The 20,512-nt window shown below is 47.1% G+C and overlaps 2 protein-coding genes across 10 annotated transcripts; both read right to left on the bottom strand.

The window, feature by feature from the left end:
* Positions 1 to 16: 16 nt before the first annotated feature.
* ATAT1 (alpha tubulin acetyltransferase 1) lies at positions 17 to 13,528 on the bottom strand. 9 transcript variants are annotated; one of them, XM_038553423.1, is made up of 13 exons: positions 13,370 to 13,528; positions 12,854 to 12,914; positions 12,647 to 12,738; positions 12,463 to 12,523; positions 12,229 to 12,342; positions 11,944 to 12,045; positions 5,818 to 5,863; positions 5,632 to 5,700; positions 4,034 to 4,105; positions 3,628 to 3,871; positions 916 to 995; positions 784 to 826; positions 163 to 462 (listed from the first exon to the last, which is right to left on the bottom strand). In XM_038553423.1, exons 1-13 carry the CDS (start codon positions 13,474 to 13,476, stop codon positions 303 to 305), a joined length of 1,251 nt encoding a protein of 416 aa, XP_038409351.1. In that variant the 5' UTR covers positions 13,477 to 13,528; the 3' UTR covers positions 163 to 302. The 9 variants fall into 9 exon arrangements, with proteins under 9 accessions (XP_038409347.1, XP_038409349.1, XP_038409350.1 ...); XM_038553419.1 differs by lacking the exon at positions 784 to 826 and having other exon boundaries at positions 17 to 462; XM_038553421.1 differs by lacking the exons at positions 784 to 826; positions 13,370 to 13,528 and adding an exon at positions 13,024 to 13,363 and having other exon boundaries at positions 17 to 462.
* A 438-nt stretch (positions 13,529 to 13,966) lies between these two features.
* On the bottom strand, positions 13,967 to 20,477 carry MRPS18B (mitochondrial ribosomal protein S18B). Its single transcript, XM_038553432.1, has 7 exons — positions 20,321 to 20,477; positions 19,135 to 19,243; positions 18,938 to 19,035; positions 18,742 to 18,810; positions 16,431 to 16,497; positions 15,110 to 15,169; positions 13,967 to 14,539 (listed from the first exon to the last, which is right to left on the bottom strand). Exons 1-7 carry the CDS (start codon positions 20,396 to 20,398, stop codon positions 14,247 to 14,249), a joined length of 774 nt encoding a protein of 257 aa, XP_038409360.1. The 5' UTR covers positions 20,399 to 20,477; the 3' UTR covers positions 13,967 to 14,246.
* Between the last annotated feature and the right edge of the window lie 35 nt (positions 20,478 to 20,512).

The following is a 20,512-nucleotide window of genomic DNA, read 5'->3' as shown; positions in this document are numbered from 1 at the left end:
CGCTGGCGCCGCTCACGCACCAAGCTGGGGCCTAACGGACCGGAAGCGGGTACTCCGGGAAGCGAGTGACCGGATTGAAATCATGACAATACGCTTTTCCAGCAGCTCTCGTGATAAAAATAAATACTTTTATTATTCTGTTAAAAATAAAATAAAATACAAATGACTTGGCATTGATTAGCCCATGGAAGGAAGGAAGGAAGTTAGAAGGAATACATCCATTTGGAGGAACGGCTTGGGCTACCTCCTGTAGTGAAAATACTGACTTTGAAGGTGTGTGTGTGTGGGGGGGCGGGCTGTGGTCACCAAGGCCTGGTGCTGCGGCGGTCCTGCAAGTTTCGAATGAACCTGGCGTTGAGTATGTCCCCACCCATTGTCCAGGACTGGGTCTCTCGGGGAACAGGGTGCGTGGCTTCCTCCCCAGACCCAGCCTGGGACAAGCCCTGCTCCTGGCCGGCAGACCTAGTAGGCGGGAGGGAGATGAACAGTGGGTAATGGGGCTACTAGAGTAGCAGTGCAGAGGACTCTTCAAGGTCTGGTCCTGATGTAGAGTAGGGCTTAAGATGGACTGTGGGCTGAAACCATTAGTGCTAGGTACAAATTTGAAACCCCCTCAGATCGTGCTAAAGGTAAGCACGAACCCACGGGGAAAGAGGGTTTTAGGATGTTAGGTAGAACAATTTGTGGGAAGAGCTGGTGTTCAGTGGGGAAAGTAGCTGAGAGATGTTAGGAAAAGGAGTCAGAGATGGTGGGAGGCTGGCAGAGGAGGGGCTCGGACCTCACCTATTCTCTGTTTCCTGTTCCCCCTGCTTCGATTCCTGGTGGCCTATGGAAACACCAGGCATGTGCATGGGAAGGCTGGAGTAGGTAGTGAATGTGGCGTACCCTTTTTGAGCAGGAGGGAAGAATACTTACCTATATTGGGGGATGAGGAACTCAACCCCCCATGGCGGCTGTAGCAGCAGCTTTGGGCTACCAGCCCTGGGGGAGCCCCCCTGTAGAAACAATGGGAGATGATGGGGTAGAGGCCATAGGAACAAAGATGAGTGGGTATGGAGGAATCAGAGGAGAGGAATGGAAGAAATAGTACAGGAGAGAGAGAAGGGTAAATAACTACTTTTAATGTAAGCTGTGCCTCAGAAAAGGGGAGGGAGCTCATTTTATACCCCAAGATTTTCTGGAGCAGTCCTGGTTTGTTGGTATTAGTTCTAGTTGAGGTACTGTGTTAAAAGTAAGGCTAAACGGGGGCACCTGGGTGGCTCAGTGGTTGAATGTCAGCCTCTGGCTCAGGTCATGCTCCTTGGGCCCTGGGATCGAGTCCCTCATCGGGCTCCCCACAGGGAGCCTGTCTGCTTCTCCACCTGCCTGTGTCTCTCATGAATAAATACAATCTTTTAAAAAAAAAAAAAAAGTAAGGCTAAATGTGATCGAAGTTATGTCAGAAAACCAGACTCCTATATAGGCAAAAAAATTTGTTGGACTAGGTGCCTTGGTGTTTGGTTTAGAAAACCTGATGACTTTAGTTACAGGACACGGCAGACCAGAGGGAAGTAGGGAGTGACCAGGCTGAATTCAGGAGGAAAAGGAATTGTCTTGGGAGAGGTCCAAGGCTGGGGGAAAGGGCAGGAAATCAGAACGGGAAGAGGAATTCAGGCAATGAGTGGATCCCAGGGATGTTGGTAGATCTTGATATTTTGGCAATGGCTGGCCGAGGCTAAAGGGCAGAAGTCACTGGGGGAGAACTGGAGGTTTCTGGAGGGAATGGGGGTGTAGATCTAGAAGCTGAGGTATCCAGTGACTATATGATAGGAGACAGAATCTGCAGAACATCCAGCAGATCACAATGGTAAGGAAGAGAATAGAGACAGGTCCAGGGATCCCAGGAAAAGAACAGGTGACACACAAACGAGGCTGAGACCTGAAGTTTAGGATTTTTTTGATTTTTTTTTCATTGAAAATGTCCATTTAAAAAACACAAAAGAATGCACACTGTATTCAGACAACACTGAAAAAAGAGAAGGAAAAGGAGTTGAGAGAGAGGGAGATCCTGCTCCCAAGTACTGGGATGGGGGAACACTGAGGGTACCTGAACTACCACACATTCAAGGAGTAGGGAGGGGGAAGGGTATTCCACACCCTGGGTATGGAGCAGGGAAGGTTCTTGGTATAGAGGAAAGGAATAGAGGAAGAATTCTCCCATTACCTCAAGATAATCTCACAAGACTGGAAAATACCATCTAGCTATGGGGAGAGGTGTATGCAAGAGGGGTGGGTTCCTGGGAGCTAACAGATACTTGAGACTCAGGGCTTGTCTCCTGAACATGGTTAAGAGTGACCCCAGGGTACTCGGTGGGTCCACTGCCAAGAAACGAACTCCCTCACAGAATCTGGAGCTGGGGGAAGTAGTGGTATCTTTAGAAGTGTGCGGAGTCTTTAGAGCCCCAAAGCAGACATCAGCTTGGGGGTTCCCAGACACATATGCAAAACATGAGAGTAAGAGTTTGGCAATGTTGAGTGGATCCCTTTGGGGAGCTGGTAAGACCCTGTCCTTTATCACTGAACAGCTCTGAGGCAAAGCTCATTGGTCGGCTTCTGCAGGCCTCGAAGGTTAAGTGTGGGAGGCAGCACAAAGCAGTGAGAGCCAGCAGGAACACTGTAGAAGGACCGTGGGATTTTTCCATGGACAAGACTCCTTATGGGTTTCCCTGGAAGAGGAGGCCCTTGGGCCTTCCAGTGTATTCTGGAGTCTAACAGTAAGCAAGAGTGTGCTTCTCTGGATAATTAGTATGAGCCACCCAACCAAGGGATCTGGCAGCGAGTCAGGCTCCTGTCTGTGGGAGTGTGCAGAGCCCACTTAGGAAAGGAAGCGTGGTTTCTACAGGAAGAAGAGCTACAACGTACTAAGCCATCTGGGACCCTGACAACACCTTTGCCCAAGAAAGAGGAAAAGGGAATCCTACAAGCTCTGTCAGGTTCCCCTGGAACCTGGGACTATAATGGAAGAGTGAATCTGGGGTTCTCAGGGAGAGGGGACTCTGCCTGGCCCAGGTGTCCAGGGAGGGGGCCACTAACTGTCAGTATCGACTCTCCTCTGAGCGGGGAAGGGAGCTGGGGAAGGGTGTTATGGACGGGAAGGGAGAGGGATAAGGGGAGAGAGAAAAACACAAAAGAGAAGTCAGAGGTGAAGAGAGAGCTAGGGAGAGAAATCAAGGAGGTGCCCACTCCGCTAGGACAGGCCCTGCTATACAAAGCACTGACAAGAGGCCAGGGTTCCCCGAACTGCCAGAGACCCCACAGCTCACCAGTAAGTACTGAACCAAGACCTCCCCAATTGGAGACTGTTCTCCCCACCCAATGGATCTGTACTTCCTAGCCTTCCTCCCATCTCTTGCTTTAAAAACCAGAGTCCCTCCTACACTCCATATAAAATACTATTCTACTCCTTCATGTACTTTATTTCCAGCTCCCAAAATCTGGTCCAATATATTCTTCTCAAAAGGTTCCGGGACTCTCCAATCCGCCTGTCCTATCACTTCTCCTCTATGGTAGACTCACACTGCCCTTTGCCATTGCTAACACCCTCTTTGACACAGTTCTGAGGCTCCCTGACCCTCCAGCTCTTCTTACCTGGTGCGGCGACGTTGGGCTGGGCTGCCCCCAGGATCAGTAGCAAGCAGAAGGCGAGCAGTAGGGTGTGGGGGGCAGAGGCGCAGGGAACGCAGCAAGTCCTGCTCTGGCACAAAGGGGCGGAGGGGACCCCGCTCTGGGGAGCTTCCCAGGCTGCTGGAGCGAGGGGGTGGGTGGGCTGGAGGCGTAGCTCGGCGAGGGGCTCTGTTCAGGGGCCAAGGAGGCTCCACAGCTACCTTCAGAACTGGCAGGAGGGAATATACAGAGCAAGACGGAGAAAGGAAAAGGAGAGAGAAGAGATAGCAAAGATTTGGGTAGAAAAAAAGAGAAACCAGAGCCTTTAGAGAGAACCAATCCTTCTGGGTAACGGCCCCCAAGCCCAACAGCCACCCTACCCCAGTCTTACATTCTCGGTCACTAGAGGAATATGGCTTAATGTCTCCCTCTGCTCTCTTGGGTGGCAGCTTTCTTGCTGGAGCTGGCAGTGCAGAGGACACACACAGGTAAGCATCAGGAGACATACTTTGCACCCTTCCTCCCACCACCACCTCCTTGACCCCAGACCTCTGCTTCCTGACACCACAGTTCCTCCTGGGGAAGGACAGAGGTCAGCTCTATCACAGAAGCAGCTGCGGCAATGCCTTCACACCAAGAGGGAGTTCAGGGGAGATGCTGGAGCACTTGAGGGGAGCCAGAAGGAGTAGGCCAAATGCAGAGTTGGGGAAGTTCAGGGGGAGACTCTGGGGCTTGGGAGATGCAGGAGAAGGGTGGCTAAGGAGACAAGCTCTTACTGTTGGTGGGTGCTGTCAGGCCCCCCTGGGATCCTGGGGCAGTGCAATGGTCCCTGCCGGGCCAACGAGGACCCCAGGTCCCTCTGGATGAGATGGACAAAGTCCTTGGTTAATTAGGAATTGCTCTGGAGAGATTGGGGAGGGGGCTGGGGTAGGGCAGAACCTCGCCCTTCGGTGCAAAAATAGGACAAGATTGAAGTTTTAATAAGAAAAACATTTGACAAAACAAAGACATTTAGAGTTAGAGTAAATGGAAGGCAAACATATTATCCAAAGCCCTGCTTCCTGTCCCCTCCCTTTTCTAGTTGTTCCCTCCTTTTCCCGCTCAAGAGGTTCTCTTTTGTGTGTGGCAAACGAGAGACTTCTCAGCAAATCCCATTTAAGCTTTCCCCTGGTCCCCGCTCCCCTGTGGACCTCACCGGTCTCGTGGGTCTCGCTCCCTCTCATAGCCTGTAGGCAGCAGGAGCTGGATGGGGGCAGCCTTGGCAGGCAAAGCCAGTCATGGACATGAGCTGCCTCCCAGTGCCTGGCACTGGGCAAAGCTAATGGATGTAACAGATTGTTCTCTGGGGGTGGCTACTCCCCTTCCTGGCCACAGAGGAGGGGAGAGCTAGCCACAGAGCCAGCTCAGCGAGGGAGCACAACTGTGCACACTGTGCTTTCTCTATCTGTGGGAGGCAGTGAGGAAGGAGTGGCTCTCAGACTCCCATAGGGAGTGTGTGTGTATGAGGATGGAATGGGGAGCCTGCACGACATCTCAGCACCTCCTCGGTTAGTTTCTTCAGATCAATTTCATTATTTGGTTGGAAATAGTGTACAATGTGAGCATATTTTCTAAAACTATTTCAACTTTGGACCACGTGTGTCACTATTCTGTGACTAGAAATAGAAGGGCTGATTGCACTTGTCTGTCCCTCAATGACGGACGGAAACCCAAGGGGTCCGCCAAGAAATGTGACTCTGGTCTCTTGTAATGGACCTGCAGCGACAAGAGACTCTACGAATATCGATCATCAAACAGGCTCCCAATGAGCTTGCTTAGTTAAAAGTTCTGACAAGCCTAAGATGTACTAAGTCATGAGAGCAAAGGCAGATGGGTAATGACTGCCAGAGAATTCTCCTAAACTGACCACAATCGCACTGTGCTCCCTGTGGCCTCCAGAGGAACTAGCCACCATGGCCCTACAATTCCACCCACTCACTGCAGCTTTACCAGGGGGTGTAGGATCAACCGCAGCAGCACGAGAGTGTCGAGATGCCCTCAGGGAGGGAGCAGGGGGCCCTGTGAGGAAGGAAGTGGTGGTGCCCCTCAGTGAGGGGGCCAGTGGCATCAAGAATCCACCTCTTTCCTTCCCGTCACCCCAGCTACTTGGCCCACACACAAGGTGACAAAACTTACGATGCTGATGGGCAAAGAAGCCTTCGAAGATCACAAAGTTGTTGACCTATAAAATGAAAGAAGTGAAATAGTTATCCATTCAGCCATTCACCACCTAGGGACAGAACCTGGTCCTAAAAAAACTACAGTGGGAGAACAAAAGCCAGCCTTCCTGTCCTTGTTGACAGACTTAATCAAAAACTCAGATCCTGATAAGCTGATCCTAAAAGTTGATATGGAATTATAAAGGACCTCAAACAGCCAAAACAATCTCGGAGGAGTCATACCTCCTGATTTCAAACCTTACTTACAGAGTAGGTTAATGAAAATGGTATGGAAGAGGCTTAAAGATAGACATAAACACCAATGGCATGAATAGAGTCCAGAAGTAAACCCACATATCTATGGTTAATTTTCAACAATAATGCCAATACGATTTAATGGGGGAAAACACCTTCTTTAACAAATGGTGCTTGGACAACTGAATGTTTACATGCAAGATAATGAGCATGGACCTCTGCCTCACATCAGACAAAAATAACTTCAACTGGGTCAAAGACCCTAAATGTTTTGGGTTTAAAAAAATTTTTTTTAAAGTTTATTTAAGTAATCTCTGCATCCAACACGGGGCTCAAACTCACGACCTGGAGGATCAAGAGCCACATGTTCTTTGGATTGAGCCAGCCAGGCACCCCAAAGATCTAACTGTCAAGAGCTAGAAATATGAAACTCTTAGAAGGAAACATGGAGGGGGGCACCTGGGTGCTTCAGTCAGATGAACGTCGGACTCTTGGTTTCAGCTCAGGTCATGATCTCAGGGTCGTGAGATTGAGACCTGCATCAGGCTCTGTGCTCAGCTCAGAGTCTGCTTAAGATTCTCTCCCTCTGCCCCCACCTATCCAAAAGAAAGAAACATAGGGGGAAATCTTCATGATTTGGATTAGGAAATTGCTTCTTAAATATAACACCAAAGCACAAGCAACAAAAGAAAAAAGTAAATTGGACTTCATCAAAAGCAAAAACTTTTGCACTTCCTTTTTTTTTTTAAGATTTTATTTTTTTTAATTTTTATTTATTTATGATAGTCACAGAGAGAGAGAGAAAGAGAGAGAGGCAGAGACACAGGCAGAGGGAGAAGCAGGCTCCATGCACTGGGAGCCTGACGTGGGATTCGATCCAGGGTCTCCAGGATCGCGCCCTGGGCCAAAGGCAGGCGCCAAACTGCTGCGCCACCCAGGGATCCCAACTTTTGCACTTCCAAAGACACGATCAAGAAAATGAAAAAGCCACAGAATAGGAAAAAATACTTGCAATTCATACATCTGATAAAAGTGTTATATCTAGAATATATAAAGAACACTTACAACTCAAGAACAAGGAACACAATTTAAAAATAAGCATAAAGGGATGCCTGGGTGTCTCAGTGGTTAAGCATCTGCCTTCAACTCGGGTCATGATCTCAGGGTCCTGGGGTATTGAGTCCCACATCAGCCTCCCCACGGGGAGCCTGCTTCTCCCTCTGCCTGTGTCTCTTCCCTTCTCCTTGTGTCTCTCATGAATAAAGAAGTTAAAATCTTAAAAAAAATATATATAAGTAAGCATAAGGAGGGTGCCTGTGGGACTCAGTCAGGTTAAGTGTCTGACTCTTGATCTCAGCTCAGGTCTTAATCTCAGGGTTGTAAGTTCAAAGCCCCTTGTTGGGCTCCACGCTGGGTGTGGAGTCTACTTAAAAAAAAAAAACAACAAAATTGAGCATAGGTCTTGAATAAACATTTCTTTGAAGATGCAAATGGCCAATCAGCACTTGAAAAGATGCTGAACATCATTAGTCAACAAGGAGATCCAAATCAAAACTATAAAGAGACACCAGTGCATACCCACTAGCATAGCTAATAATTTTTAAAAAAGGAAAATGACAAATATTGGTGAGGATATTGAGAAACTGGAATACTTGTACATTGCTGGTAAAAGATGTAAAATGCTGTAGTCATTGTGGAAAAACATCTTGTCAGTTCTTCAGAAAGTTAAAGATCACCATATGACCCAGCAATTCCACTCTTAGGTATATACCCAAGAAAACAGAAAAGATATGTACAAACAAAATCTTGCACACAAATGTTCGTAGCAGTATTATTCATAATAGCCAAACGCAGAAACCACCAAATCTGAATCAGCTGATAAATGGATAAACAGAATGTGGCATATCCATATGTTGGAATAATATTCACCCCAAAAAAGGGATGCAGTACTGATACATGCTACAACTTGGGCGAACCATCTAAAAACATTATGGTAAGTAAAAGCCAAACACAACGGCCACATACTGTATGATTCCATTTATATAATATGTGTAGAATAAACAAATTGACAGAGTAGGATACTGGATGACAAAGGCTGGGGAAAGGGGTATGGGAAGTGACTGCTTAATGAGTTGTGGGTTTCTCTTTGTGTGATGGAAAGGTTTTGGGATTAGATGGCAGGGATAATCACACAACGCTGTGAATTTACTAAAAACCACTGAACTGTATATTTTAGATAATTAAAACTGCATTTTATCTCAAATATCAAAAGCTCATACCCTACTTTTTATTTCTCCCAGGACCCAGGCTAATGGAGACAGTGCACAAAACATCAGGGAAGAAGAGCCATCCAAACTTTCAAAACAGCAACATATACACATACACACACATTAACAAGTCCAAATGGTTTAAGTATACAAATACTGAGAAAAACTAAGATTTAGGGTTCAAATGGGTAGAATTGTCAAGGGAAGACATACTGGAGGAGAGGGTTCCACTATGATAACTGTTTTAGAATTATTTTATAATATTATCACATTCAATTTGGCCTTCACAACAATCCTTGGAGTCACTATGTTTTTTGTTTGTTTGCTTGTTTTAAAGATTTTATTTATTTATTCATGAGAGACACAAGGAGAGGCAGAGACACAGGCAGAGGGAGAAGCAGGCTCCATGCAGGGAGCCTGATGTGGGACTTGATCCTGGGATTCCGGGATTATGCCCTGGGCCGAAGGCTGGCGCTAAACTGCTGAGCCACCCAGGGATCCCCTTGGAGTCACTATGTTAAAGAAGAGTCAAAAAAGGGGATCCCTGGGTGGCGCAGCGGTTTGGCGCCTGCATTTTAGTCTGCCCACTTCTGTCCCCATGATATTCACCTTTCTTTTCTTTTTCTTTTTTTTTTTTAAGATTTTATTTATTCATTCATCAGAGACACAGGGACAGAGAGAGGCAGAGGGAGAAGCAGGCTCAGTGCAGGAAGCCCGACATGGGACTTGATCCTGGGTCTCTAGGATCACACCCTGGGCTGAAGGCGGCGCTAAACTGCTGAGCCACCCAGGGATCCCCCGATATTCACTTTCAAGATTAAATTTAAATCAAGCCTTCCTTTACCCTCAAGGGTAGCACTCACCACCATGTCTTCATACCTCCTCTGTAAGCACATCAATCAAATCATATTGCTGTGGATTAAGTGTCCATGCTCCTAATTCAAGGCTAACTTGTCAACCCAATCCCGACCCCTCCTGCCCATTCAATGATACTGCTTCAGCAATTCACCCCACTTACTCTGACATCATCACATTTTCTCTCTAGCAAGTCATTTTTTTTTTTTTAAAGATTTATTTATTTATTCATTCATTCAGAGAGAGTGAGAGAGAGAGGCAGAGACACAGGCAGAGGGAGAAACAGGCTCCATGCAGGAAGCCCGATGTGGGACTCGATCCCGGGTCTCCAGGATCACAGCCCAGGCTAAACTGCTGCGCCACCGGGGCTGCCCCTCTAGCAAGTTATTCTTATGCTGTTGGTTCTCCCAACTGAAAACAATCAACCCTCTCTTAATCCACTTTCCCTCTAGTTCCTGCTCTATTTCTTTGTTCCCCTTAAAGTAGCAATTTATTATAAAGATTACTCATTTGAGGGGTGCCTGGGTGGCTCAGTCAGTTAAGCGACTGCCTTAGGTTCAGATCATGATCCCAGGGTCCTGGGCTCCTAGCTCAGCAAAAAGTCTGCTTCTCCCTCTGCACCCCTTATCCCCTTCTTGCGCGCTCTCTCTTCTGTCAAATGAATAAATAAAATCTTAAAAAAAAAGATTTACTTGTGAGAGAGCATGCAAGTACGCAACCCTGTAGAGCAAGAGGGGGAGGGGCAGAGGAGAGGGAGAAAAATATCCTCAAGCAGGCTCCCCACTGAGCATGGAGCCACACAGACATGGGTCTCAATCCCAGAACCCAAGAGGATGGTCTGAGCCAAAATCGAGAGTCTGATTCCTAACCGACTGAGCCACCCAAGCGCCCCCTTAAAGCAGCAGCATTTAAAAAGAGTGGCCTATTTGTGTTGTCTCCACTTCCTAGCTTCTCAATCTCCTAAAGCCCACTCCATCCAGGCTTCCATCCACTACTGCGCTGAAAAGGCTTGTTAGGATCACCAGTGGCTTCAGGGAACTAAATACAATGGTCACCTCTTAGGCCTCTTCTGACCTCACTGATCAGTAGCATCTGACTTGGTAAGCCATTTCTTCATACTAGAAACACCTTTTCACTGGCTTTCCAGGTCACCCTCCAAATGAGTAAATTCTCATCTACTTCACCAGTCACTCCTTGGTCACATGTGCTTTCTCCTCCTCCATGACACCTCTTAAAAGAGTACTCAAGGTCTCAAGTCCTTGAACCATTTCTCTATACTCGCCCCTTAGTGACCTCAGCCTGCCTCACTGCTCAATACCCTGTGTATACAGAGATGTTTCTATTCCAAATCTCTTCTCTAAACCCGAGAAGTACCCAACTATCCATTCAACCTAGGATTAACAAAATCAATATGGACTCCTACCATTTCCCCCCCAATTTGCTCCACCTATCATCTCAGTTATGTAGACCTCATCTGTCCAATGGCTCAGGCTGAGTTTTGGATGATCCTTAATTTATCCATAGATAATCTATCAAGAAATCTTATTTACTTAACTTCAAAATATTTAAAACCTGACTACCCTTTATCCTCTCTAGTGCTACCATCTTGGTTTAAGCCACCACCATTTTTCATCAGGATTGTTGCTTCCTAACTAGTCTATTTGCTTCTATCTTTGTTTCCCTACTGCTGTTCTTAACAGCCAAAGTGGTCTGGCTAAATCAGATCATATCATCCCTCTGCTCAAACCCCTACTATGACACTCCTTTTTCCACTAAGAGCATAACCCAAAACCTTTACGATAATCTGTAAGATAAGAAATGTTATTCCTCCTCTGCTGCTGGCTGATCTAATCTACCACACTCCTCCTTCACTCTTGGTGCTCTAGCTACATCAGCCAATTCACTTGCTCAGGCACATTCCTATCTCATGGACTTTGCCCTTGCCATTCCTTCTGCCTGGGATGCCCTCTCTCCACATATTACCTGGCTCTTATTCTTACTTCCTCTAAGTTATTGCTCAAATGGCACTTTCTTAGTGAAGTCTCCCCTGACTATCCTATTTAAACTTACAACCCCATGCACTCCCATCCCCACAGTAGTACTCGCGGGCCTTCCTAGTGGCTCTCGTCCTCCCAGAGCACTTATTATCACACTAGATAGTCATTTATTGTATTTGTCTCACCAACTAGGATATAATCTCCACAAATGCAAAGACTTTTATCTGTTTTGTCGAGTAAAGTATTCCTAGCGCCCAGAACGGAGTCAAGGGCTCAATAAATATTTGCTAAATGAACAGATAGCATTAGTAACATTATATTGTATTTACTTATACATAAAACATATTCTCCGTATTAGGCCAAAGCTCCCAAGGGATAAGAAATATATGGTTTTCTGAGTCTTAATAAATACTGAGTAAAGGCCTGTATAAAAACAAGAAGGTGAAATGAGCAGGCTGTGTTTGGGGCAAAAACATATTACTGGGTATACGGAACAAACCACATGAAAAATTAAAATAGATGACAGTGAATAGCTGCAGAATGAGAGACGGTACCACAAAAAAAAAAAAAAAAAAAAAAAAAAAAAAAAAAAAAGAAGACCTTAGCTATATAAAATGAATCCTACACAATGGGGAATAAAAAGTGTTTCGAAGATGTCACTTCTTTGCCCCCAAATAAATAGATTCAATGGGAATGCTCAGTGAAGATCTGCCCACTGAAACTTCTAACCTGTGGGACTGTGGTCTCCAGGTTGTAATGTTTATTCAGGAACTTAAGCAGCTTCTGTGAGGGTCGGTCAATGGCCAGTTGGTGTGGTTCAACTCGCTCCTTCTGCAGGGAACAGGAGACTCAGAGTAGGAGAAGGTCGGGGGAGAGCATGCCAACAGGAACCCAGCAGCCTGGGAAGGGAGTAGGAGGATATGGGAACATCACAGGCTGGGTCTCTGGAGGGGGTCAGCACACAAGGGCCTTTGATCTCTATTTTGGATGGACTGGTGAAAGAGTAAGTGATACCTGCAACATATAGTGGAAGAGTTCTCGCCCATGGCCATGACGCTGAAGTGATTCATGGATGTAAAAGTCCAGAATGCAAAGTGGTTCTACCTCATTGTGAGCCTCGCGATCATCCTAAGAGGTAAAGAAAAACAAGTATCTTTTAGGACGCAGACATCTCTACCATCTTGCGACATGCAGCACTTTTATTCTCAGAAGCCAAGGCATGTGAACTCTTAGCTTCCAGTAACTCACCAGTACAAAGAGTTTCTTGTATCCAACTTTAAGGAAGCCGATTATGGCTCCTTTGCCAGCCCTGTAGGATGGGGAAAATAATGAAACAAGCTAGTAGCAACTATTTGGAAGGGAAAGTCAACAAAGGGAGAAGGGTTGGGGAAGGAAGGAATAAAGTATGGATGGAAGGGCATCTGGCACTCACGGTCGTGCCGAAGTGTCTTTGAGCACATACATAACATGGCGATTACTCTGCATCCTTGATGCACTGGTGATGGGAGCAGGAAGATGCTGGGCCTGCAGGAAAATAAAGGCCGACTCTCTGAAAGTCTGTTTCAAAGGACCAAGGCATCCCTATCTACTGGCCCCAGAGAAGCCTTCCCCTTTTCTCTATCTAAAGACTCCCCAATACCTTGGCAGAAGCCTTGCCCAGTTCATCTACAATGGTCATAATTTGCTGTTGTAGATCAACACTATAGAAAAAAAAAGGAACGAGTCAGATACTCAACTGAATTAGAGGGTCCTGGGAACCTTGGCCACAACCCCAACCCAGGCTCAGCACTTACGGCTCTCTGACTTTACCTTGGAGGCCTCCGGTCTGGTTTTCCACCCCACCCCACCTTTCGGGAACCTAAACTTTTGCCACACCTCTTCAAAACGGTACACTCCCTCCTCCCTGGGGTTATAGTAGGGAAGCCGGAAGGGCGGGTCAATCACAAGCTCCGGTTAGCACAAGTCAGGCCAAGGCGTGAAAGGTCACAGATAAGAGTGCCCATCAACTCCACCTAGGTCTAAGGTCAAAGGTCACCAGAAGGGCGCGCCAGGGCCACAAAAAGGGAGGTCACTCGTGAGAAGGGGGCGTGGTGCCTGGACCGGGGTTCGGAAGGAACCAGGAGAGAAGGGCTTTGGGGCGGGTTTGAGATGTCACCGGGCCGGCGTTGTGGTTCCGGGTCGGCGGGCTGGGGGTCGCAGGTGCTGGTCCAGCACCGTGATCCGCTCCGGGAGCAGCGCGTCCACGTCGAACGAGAACTCCATGGCCCATTGTGCGCGGCCCGCCCCGCCCCGCGTCACGTCACTTCCGCTCCTCCCTGAGGGGCGGGGTGAGGAGGGAGGAAGCACTTCTGGGAGCCTTTGTTTCCCGGGCCAGGCAGGAGGGGCTCAGGGGCCGCCCGCGGGGGACGGCCTCATCCGCCCTCCCGCCCGTCGCCAGGCCGGTCCCCTCACCACGCCGCTACCGGCCCGCGGAAGCCGCAGCGACGCTCTTCGCCCAAGCTGGCCTCCCGTTCCCCAGTCCCGCCCCCAACCAGTGAGCTGCTCGGTACCGTGGGAACACGGCCCAGGAGGGCCAGGAGGGCCAGGAGGCCAGGAAGCTGAGCATGACAAGATGGTCCAACTGCTCCTTCCTGGTGGCTTCGGGTCCCCAGAGTCCCTGGCCAGCCTGGCCCAAGCCTGAACTCTCCTCTCCCCACAGCAGCACCCACATCCCCTCCCCACCACAAATGGTATTAATCTGAAACTCAGCCCAGAAACAGGAAATACAGCTTTATTGTGGAAAAGCCAAGTTTAGCAGACATTGGAAGTAACAATGTTTAGCCTATTTACAATACATAGGGGTTGAGGTTTCCCATACACATCTGTCCTGCCCTCCTTAAGCCTCCGATGCATTTATTCCCTTCAACAGCAATCATTTCTTTCCTCTGGCCCTGGGCCTGCCATTGGCCACATACAGACACAACTCTTGAGAGTGAAATCCCATCATGTAATTCCTAGGCACTATCCCTTAATCCCTTCCCGGTCTATGGCTCCTACAGAGCACTCTGAGGGCTCTCCTCAGTGGAGGAAGATTCGGTTGGGCTGCTAAGGGGCACTTCAGGCATTGACTCAGGTGGGGGACCGCTCTCTTCTCGAAGATGGCCCTGATAGAGCCGTCGAAGGCGGGACAGCTCTCTCTCCGGTGGCTGTTTCCAACTGTACCATGGATACCAGGGGTCACCTGAAACCAGGGTGGGGGCTGGCGGAGTAGCACTCACAGCTCCATGAGAGGTACTGAAATCAAGGTCCCGAGGTTCAACCTGAGGAATGTGGTAACTGAGGAGACCTAGGGGATTAAGAAAAGAGAAAGTGAGGGAGGCAAGCAAGGAAGGCTAGGTCAGGTTAAGACAAGTAAAATGACATAAAAAGGGAGCGAGGAACCAGTCAGAGCCAGAGGGTGTATTTATGCATGTTGTACACAAAGGCAACTGGCCAAGGGAGCAATGTCAACCGATGTGCTTACTGCTGGGGCTCTTGTCTGCCAAGCTGTGCATCTCTGCATCAAGGCTACAGAGCTGCATCTGCACTTGCAGAGCCATTCCTTTCTTAATTTCTGCAAAGGTGTCATGGAGCCCAGGGCCAGAAATTTATACAAAGATCTCTTATCATCTATCTCTGGCACTGGGACCAATACTTATAAAAGGGAAGAGAAAGGAAAGAGAATTAAGGGGACAGGGCAATGACAAGATAAACTCATGAGAGAGAAAAAGGGACAGTGGAGTGCTGAAAGGAGATTCTTGGGAAGAGCATGGTAGGTGCCACCTTCTCAGACAAGTTGAAATATTTGTATCTACCCTTCAGCCCTAAATCACCTTTTTGGCTAATAAAACTGCACTGGGTCTATTCTCACGCTCACCATGATCTCTGGCTTTCTGGATGGCCTGGGTCAACTTCTTGTGTTGCTTCATACAGACCCCTGTAGGGAGAAAGAGAACTCAGTGCTTGTTCTAGAAAGCACGATAGAGTATACAACTGCTTCTATATGATTATAAAGAGCTGTGCTTGGAAATCTTGCTCCACCTAATAACCCTACTTCCCTGACCCCTTGATGGGCCTGTTTCCCCATCTACCCAATCAGAAGAACCCCCCCCCCCCTTTCTGAAAGCTGAGGTTGAGACTTTCAAGGGGGTCCAGCCACTACAGAAAAGCCATTTAATTATTTATTGTTTTAAAGATTTTTATTCATGAGACACAAAAAGAGAGGCAGGCAGAGACACAGGCAGACGGAGAAGCAGGCTCCATGCAGGGAGCCTGATGTGGGACTTGATCCCAGGACTCCAGGATCACGCCCTGGGCTGAAGGCAGGAGCCAAACTGCTAAGCCACCGAGGCATCCCATAGAAAAGCCATTTAATGGTAAAGCCTCCAAGACAGAGCAGAACACAATTCAAAAGGCAAGTGTGATTAATTAAAGTTTGGGTTGGACAATCCACCGAGAATGATTCACTAAAGGAAGAAAGGGCTCCCAATCTAGAGAAGGTGATCTGAGAGTAGCAAAATAGCCCCTTAGGCTTTTTATAGCTTGACTTTATATAAAGCCCATCTTTAAAGACTCCCTGACAAACCAAACTCCACTGATCATATTGCCATCCCCCAAATGGTGATTCAGATTACTCTTTGCAAGCTAACTTTGCTTTAGAGCTGAGGCTGACAAAATCTTTCTGTGTGGGGCCACATAAATTTTAGGCTCTGCAGGCCCCGCAGTCTCTGTCTCAGCTGCTTAGCTCTGCCATTGTAGACTGCAAGCAGTTGTAGACAATATGGACATAAACAGACATGGCAGTGGGCCAGATTTGGGTCATTAAGAATAGACGTAATCTTAAATTGTTAGGATTACCATTCCAGATTTTGGAAGATCTACTTGGATTGTCGATGGCAAAAAGAACTTATAAGACAATTTGCTAGAAAACCTTTTGTAAAAGCAGAGAGACCCAAAAGGAAATAATTACCACCACTTATCTTTTAAGAGCCATGTTTAAATAATTTAGTTACATTGGTACTTGCCTGTACCTTTTATCCACATGTAAATGTACCCATTAAGGCAAGATTTCCAAAAAAAGGTTCATTCACGTTTTTTATGTCATATGTAGGAGCCACCAGATACCTGTTGTATGAATGAATAAATAAGAAGTGCTCCAGGAAAAGCTATTCTGGTGGTGACAAGATCGACAGACTAACCTGTATATGGGGCATGGAAGATGACACCTGTGTGGGCGCAGACAAACTGTTCCAGGAGCTTCACGTTCTGTGGGGGAAAGTGGTGGGGAAACATGAGAGAGGGTAGGGAGAGCAGCAAGACCTTGAGAAATTGGAAGTGCGCAATCCCTACACATGTGTGTGGACACCCTAAATGCCTGTCTCTCCAGGTGCTACCCTCCTTCGTGTCCCAGCTTTAGCCCCATCACTCTGCTGAACACATTCCTGAAAACTGTAGTAAACGTTTCCTCTTTCTTGGCTTTCCAACCATTTCCGATGCTCACCCTACATTCTGTCACTGAGACTCCTATAGAATCCCCTTCTGCAGGAGTTAAGCTGTAAAATCAGCCCTTCATGCAAAAAATTGGGGATAGTAAGGTGGTAATCCCTGAAATCACCCAAAGAAAAGCAGTATGTTATAATGTGCACGTTTAAAATATGAATATGATAGCATGCTGTATGTAACATATATGCTACTAAGACCAATTTCATAGTTTTAATTATGTAGAATGACTCAGCCAGTGGGTTAGTCACAGGAGATGACACCCATGGAAAAAAGTAGATATGCTTGTGGAGTAGAAGAGCAAGCAGTCATTTGCACTGTTCAATTCATATTCTTTCTTCCTTGATCATGTAACTGATTCTAAACTGTATATGACTAGTTACATTCTCTTTTGTTAAAAAGAGAAAGAAAAAGAGAGTGAATGAGTGGAAGGAGGGGCAGAGGGAGAGGGAGAGAATCTCCAGCAGACTCTCCACTGAGCATGGAGCCTGGCATGCCCAGCACAGGGTGAGGCTCAATCTCAGGACCTGAGCAGACGCTCAACTGACTAAGCCACCCAGATGCCCCTATTCTATATTTATAACCAATCCTACATAGTTGAAATTGAGAAGTTATCTATCTATAGGACCCTCTTACAATGGGGTCAGAAGGGACCTAAGAACAATCAGACACCCCCATCTACTGACTGATCTGTGAATTCTTTCCAACTCCCCTAATGACCAATCATTCAGCTTCTGCTCTAATACCTTCACTGCAGGCTCAGAACATTTTCCCCATTATTTTTGAACTTTTTTTCCCTGAAGATAATATTTACTTATTCATGAGACACACACAGAGAGAAGCAGAGACATAGGTAGAGGGAGAAGCAGGCTCTAGGTAGGGAGCCCGATGTGGAACTCGATCCCCAGACCTGGGATCACACCCTGAGCCAAAGGCAGATGCTCAACCGCTGTGCCACCCAGGTGTCCCAGTTTCTGAACTTTTTTTTTTTTTTTTTTTTAAAGATTTTATTTATTTATTCATGATAGTCACAGAGAGAGAGAGAGAGAGGCAGAGACACAGGCAGAGGGAGAAGCAGGCTCCATGCACCGGGAGCCCGATGTGGGACTCGATCCCGGGTCTCCAGGATCGCGCCCTGGGCCAAAGGCAGGCGCCAAACCGCTGCGCCACCCAGGGATCCCAGTTTCTGAACTTTTTAAGGAGCAAGTCCTGTTCTTGCAATAAAGGCTTTCTGAAAAACAATTAAACTCTGTATCTTGCTTCATGTATCTGCCTTCCAGCCTTAAATCTTGGCATGCCATTAAATAGTTACATGACCAAAAAACCCCAAACAAAAAACAAAACACAACAAAACCCAAAAAACAACAAAACCGACCTCAAAAAACACTAGGCCTGGGATCCAGTCCTGCATCGCGCTCCCTGTGGGGAGCCTGCTTCTCCCTCTGTCTCTCTGCCTCTCTCTCTGTGTCTCTCATGAATAAATAAAATAAAATAAAATAAATAAATAAAAATGAATAAATAAAGATTTTTAAAAAATCTTTAAAAAAAAAAAAAAGAAAGAAAGAAAGAAAAAAGAAAAACACTAGCCCAAACTACTTGCTAAAAATTGGGATGGATATAAGATATAAATGAACCTTTGAGTACTGCTCTCCCATTAGAAATAGACATTTTTGGGGATCCCTGGGTGGCTCAGTGGTTTATGCCTGCCTTCAGCCCAGGGCATGATTCTGGGGACCCAGGATCGAGTCCCACATCGGGCCTTCCTGCATGCAGCCTGCTTCTCCCTCTGCCTATGTCTGTCTGTCTGTCTCTCTCTGTCTCTCATAAAAAAAAAAAAAAAAGACATAAAGCTTTATTAGTATGAACCACAGTACAAGATAAAAGACTAGAAAAGAAGTTTTCATACTACTAGAAAATGAATGCAAATGGACTGTAGTGGGACACCCGTGGTAATCTCTCTAGCGCTACAAAGAGAATCCAAGTCCTTATCTTGGAGAAGATTCTCCTTACCCTAAAGTCGACATGCAGCTTGTGATCACGGCAGATGGGGCAGGGATTCCCAGCAACTTTATCTCTACGCTGTGGAGAGAAGAAACTAGAAGGTGAAAGATGTTCAAAGTCCTATGAGAAAAAGTGCTGGTGCCACTGTCACTATGGCCTCCACTCTCCTCCACATCCCATCCACGTACCACCTTCAGAAACTCACAATACATGTCTTTCGAGTCCGCTGTGGGGGTATTCCACCTTTGTGGTTTCTACGGTAGTCAGCCCAGACAGGGCGAGTACTGTAACGATTCTGGTATTCTGAAATGAAAGACCACACATTATTCCTGGTAGGGATAGCAGAAGTGTCTCTGTTTATTTCAGACCCCCTTGATTCTCCCCTTTCCATTTTAGAGGTACCTTCTGAGTCCAGATATTTCCACGGTTCATTCTTATAAGGACTTATGGGAACTGGGGGCAAAGAATCTTCCTCAGGGGGGCCTTTGGTGCAAAGAGTCTGGAGGGGAACCTATAAAGAAGGCAAAAAAAAAAAAAATGAGCAAATGAGTTCAAGGAAAGGACTGGATAGTTTCACTGCCCATATGTTAGGGAGAAGAGGAATACATGCTCATTGTATTAACAGAATATAGAGGCAATATATATACAAAGTAGAATTTTTGTTAGGGTAGAAGTAACATCAACAACCACTCTTCTGTCTTCTGGATCCTGAAGGAGAACCTAACGTGAGAAGGTAACTAGGATAGATGACTGGGAAGCAGTCATGCCCGGTGGGGAGAGGCTCATTGGTGAGTCTCCAACTCAACCCAATCCTGAATCACTGAATTGCCCCTTTACAGAAGTTGAAGGTCAACATTCCACAGGCCAGAACAAACTTGAGTCCTAACGCTAGCTTTAAAGCCACCAGGCCTGTCATTAATTCCGTGGTGACCCCTGTCACCATTCTTCAGTCCCACTTTAGGAAGTGCCAACTTTGCAAGTTTTCCTATCTCACCTGGCCCCACCAAGAACCTTCAGTGTGGTGAGTACTTGAGGCTGCGGGAAAACCTCAACCTAAAGGACTAAGTAAAGGCCTCATGTATACTCCGAGAAGAGGGAAAAGAAAAACAAAAACTAAAACAGAACCCCCCCCTCCCAAAGTAATTGAGTGAGAGAAAGAGAGCTAAGAAAGTAGGCCCCAGGTCGTGAGAACGTATCCTGGCTTTATCCGCGGATCGCTCCGCAGGAAGAAGCTAGTGTTTCTCAAAAAGGGCACTCCAGGGAATGACAAGTTTAGACATCACATGCACGCTTAGGAGCTGACTGTACGACCAAGAGGCCCAATCCTTCACCTGGTGCTTTAGCCGAGTTGGTACGCTGGAAAAGGATGGTATCTAACCAGGCTCTTTTCCCTCGTCTGGCGATTAAAAATTCGCACAGTATTGAGAGCAAGGGGAAGGGGAAGGGTGGTGGGAGCACTGCTGCCTAGACAGCCAAGGCATAATAGCACTTGGGAAAGATTCCGCTCCTGGATTCCCAGCAAAGGAGCGATGCCCTAGACAAGGTATAACTAAGATGCGGTTGTACAAGATGTGCTCCAAGGAGTTACCTGAACTCCGTAGGCACTTCTGAAGGGCGAAAGGCCAGGAAGGGGCCTCAGCCACGAACGCAATGCGGAGGCCGCCATCTTGACGCACGCCCAATCCCGGAAAGGCGACTGCGCATGCTCCAAGACACTGACTAGGATAGGGGCGAGGGCGAGCCCGCAGTGCGGGAGGCGGCCGCGCACTTGCGTCAGGAC

Source organism: Canis lupus, chromosome 12, assembly GCF_011100685.1.
Source record: "Canis lupus familiaris isolate Mischka breed German Shepherd chromosome 12, alternate assembly UU_Cfam_GSD_1.0, whole genome shotgun sequence".
NCBI lineage: Eukaryota > Metazoa > Chordata > Mammalia > Carnivora > Canidae > Canis > Canis lupus.
Note: the sequence above shows the minus strand (reverse complement) of the source record. Positions and strands in the feature narration are given on the sequence as shown.

Bases quoted from the DNA above. Each gene is read 5' to 3' on its own strand.
- ATAT1 (XM_038553419.1), bottom strand. From the start codon at position 13,476: ATGGAGTTCTCGTTCGACGTGGACGCGCTGCTCCCGGAGCGGATCACG. The intron at 12,915-13,369 runs GTGACATCTCAA...TTTTTTCTATAG, and splicing joins GGAACCACAACGCCGGCCCG to TGTTGATCTACAACAGCAAA. The intron at 5,864-11,943 runs GTTAGAAGTTTC...TTCATTTTATAG, and splicing joins TGGAGACCACAGTCCCACAG to GTCAACAACTTTGTGATCTT.
- MRPS18B (XM_038553432.1), bottom strand. From the start codon at position 20,398: ATGGCGGCCTCCGCATTGCGTTCGTGGCTGAGGCCCCTTCCTGGCCTT. The intron at 19,244-20,320 runs GTAACTCCTTGG...CCTTCTTTATAG, and splicing joins GAAGTGCCTACGGAGTTCAG to GTTCCCCTCCAGACTCTTTG. The intron at 14,540-15,109 runs GTGAGCGTGAGA...TTAATCCCCTAG, and splicing joins CCAGAAAGCCAGAGATCATG to GTCTCCTCAGTTACCACATT.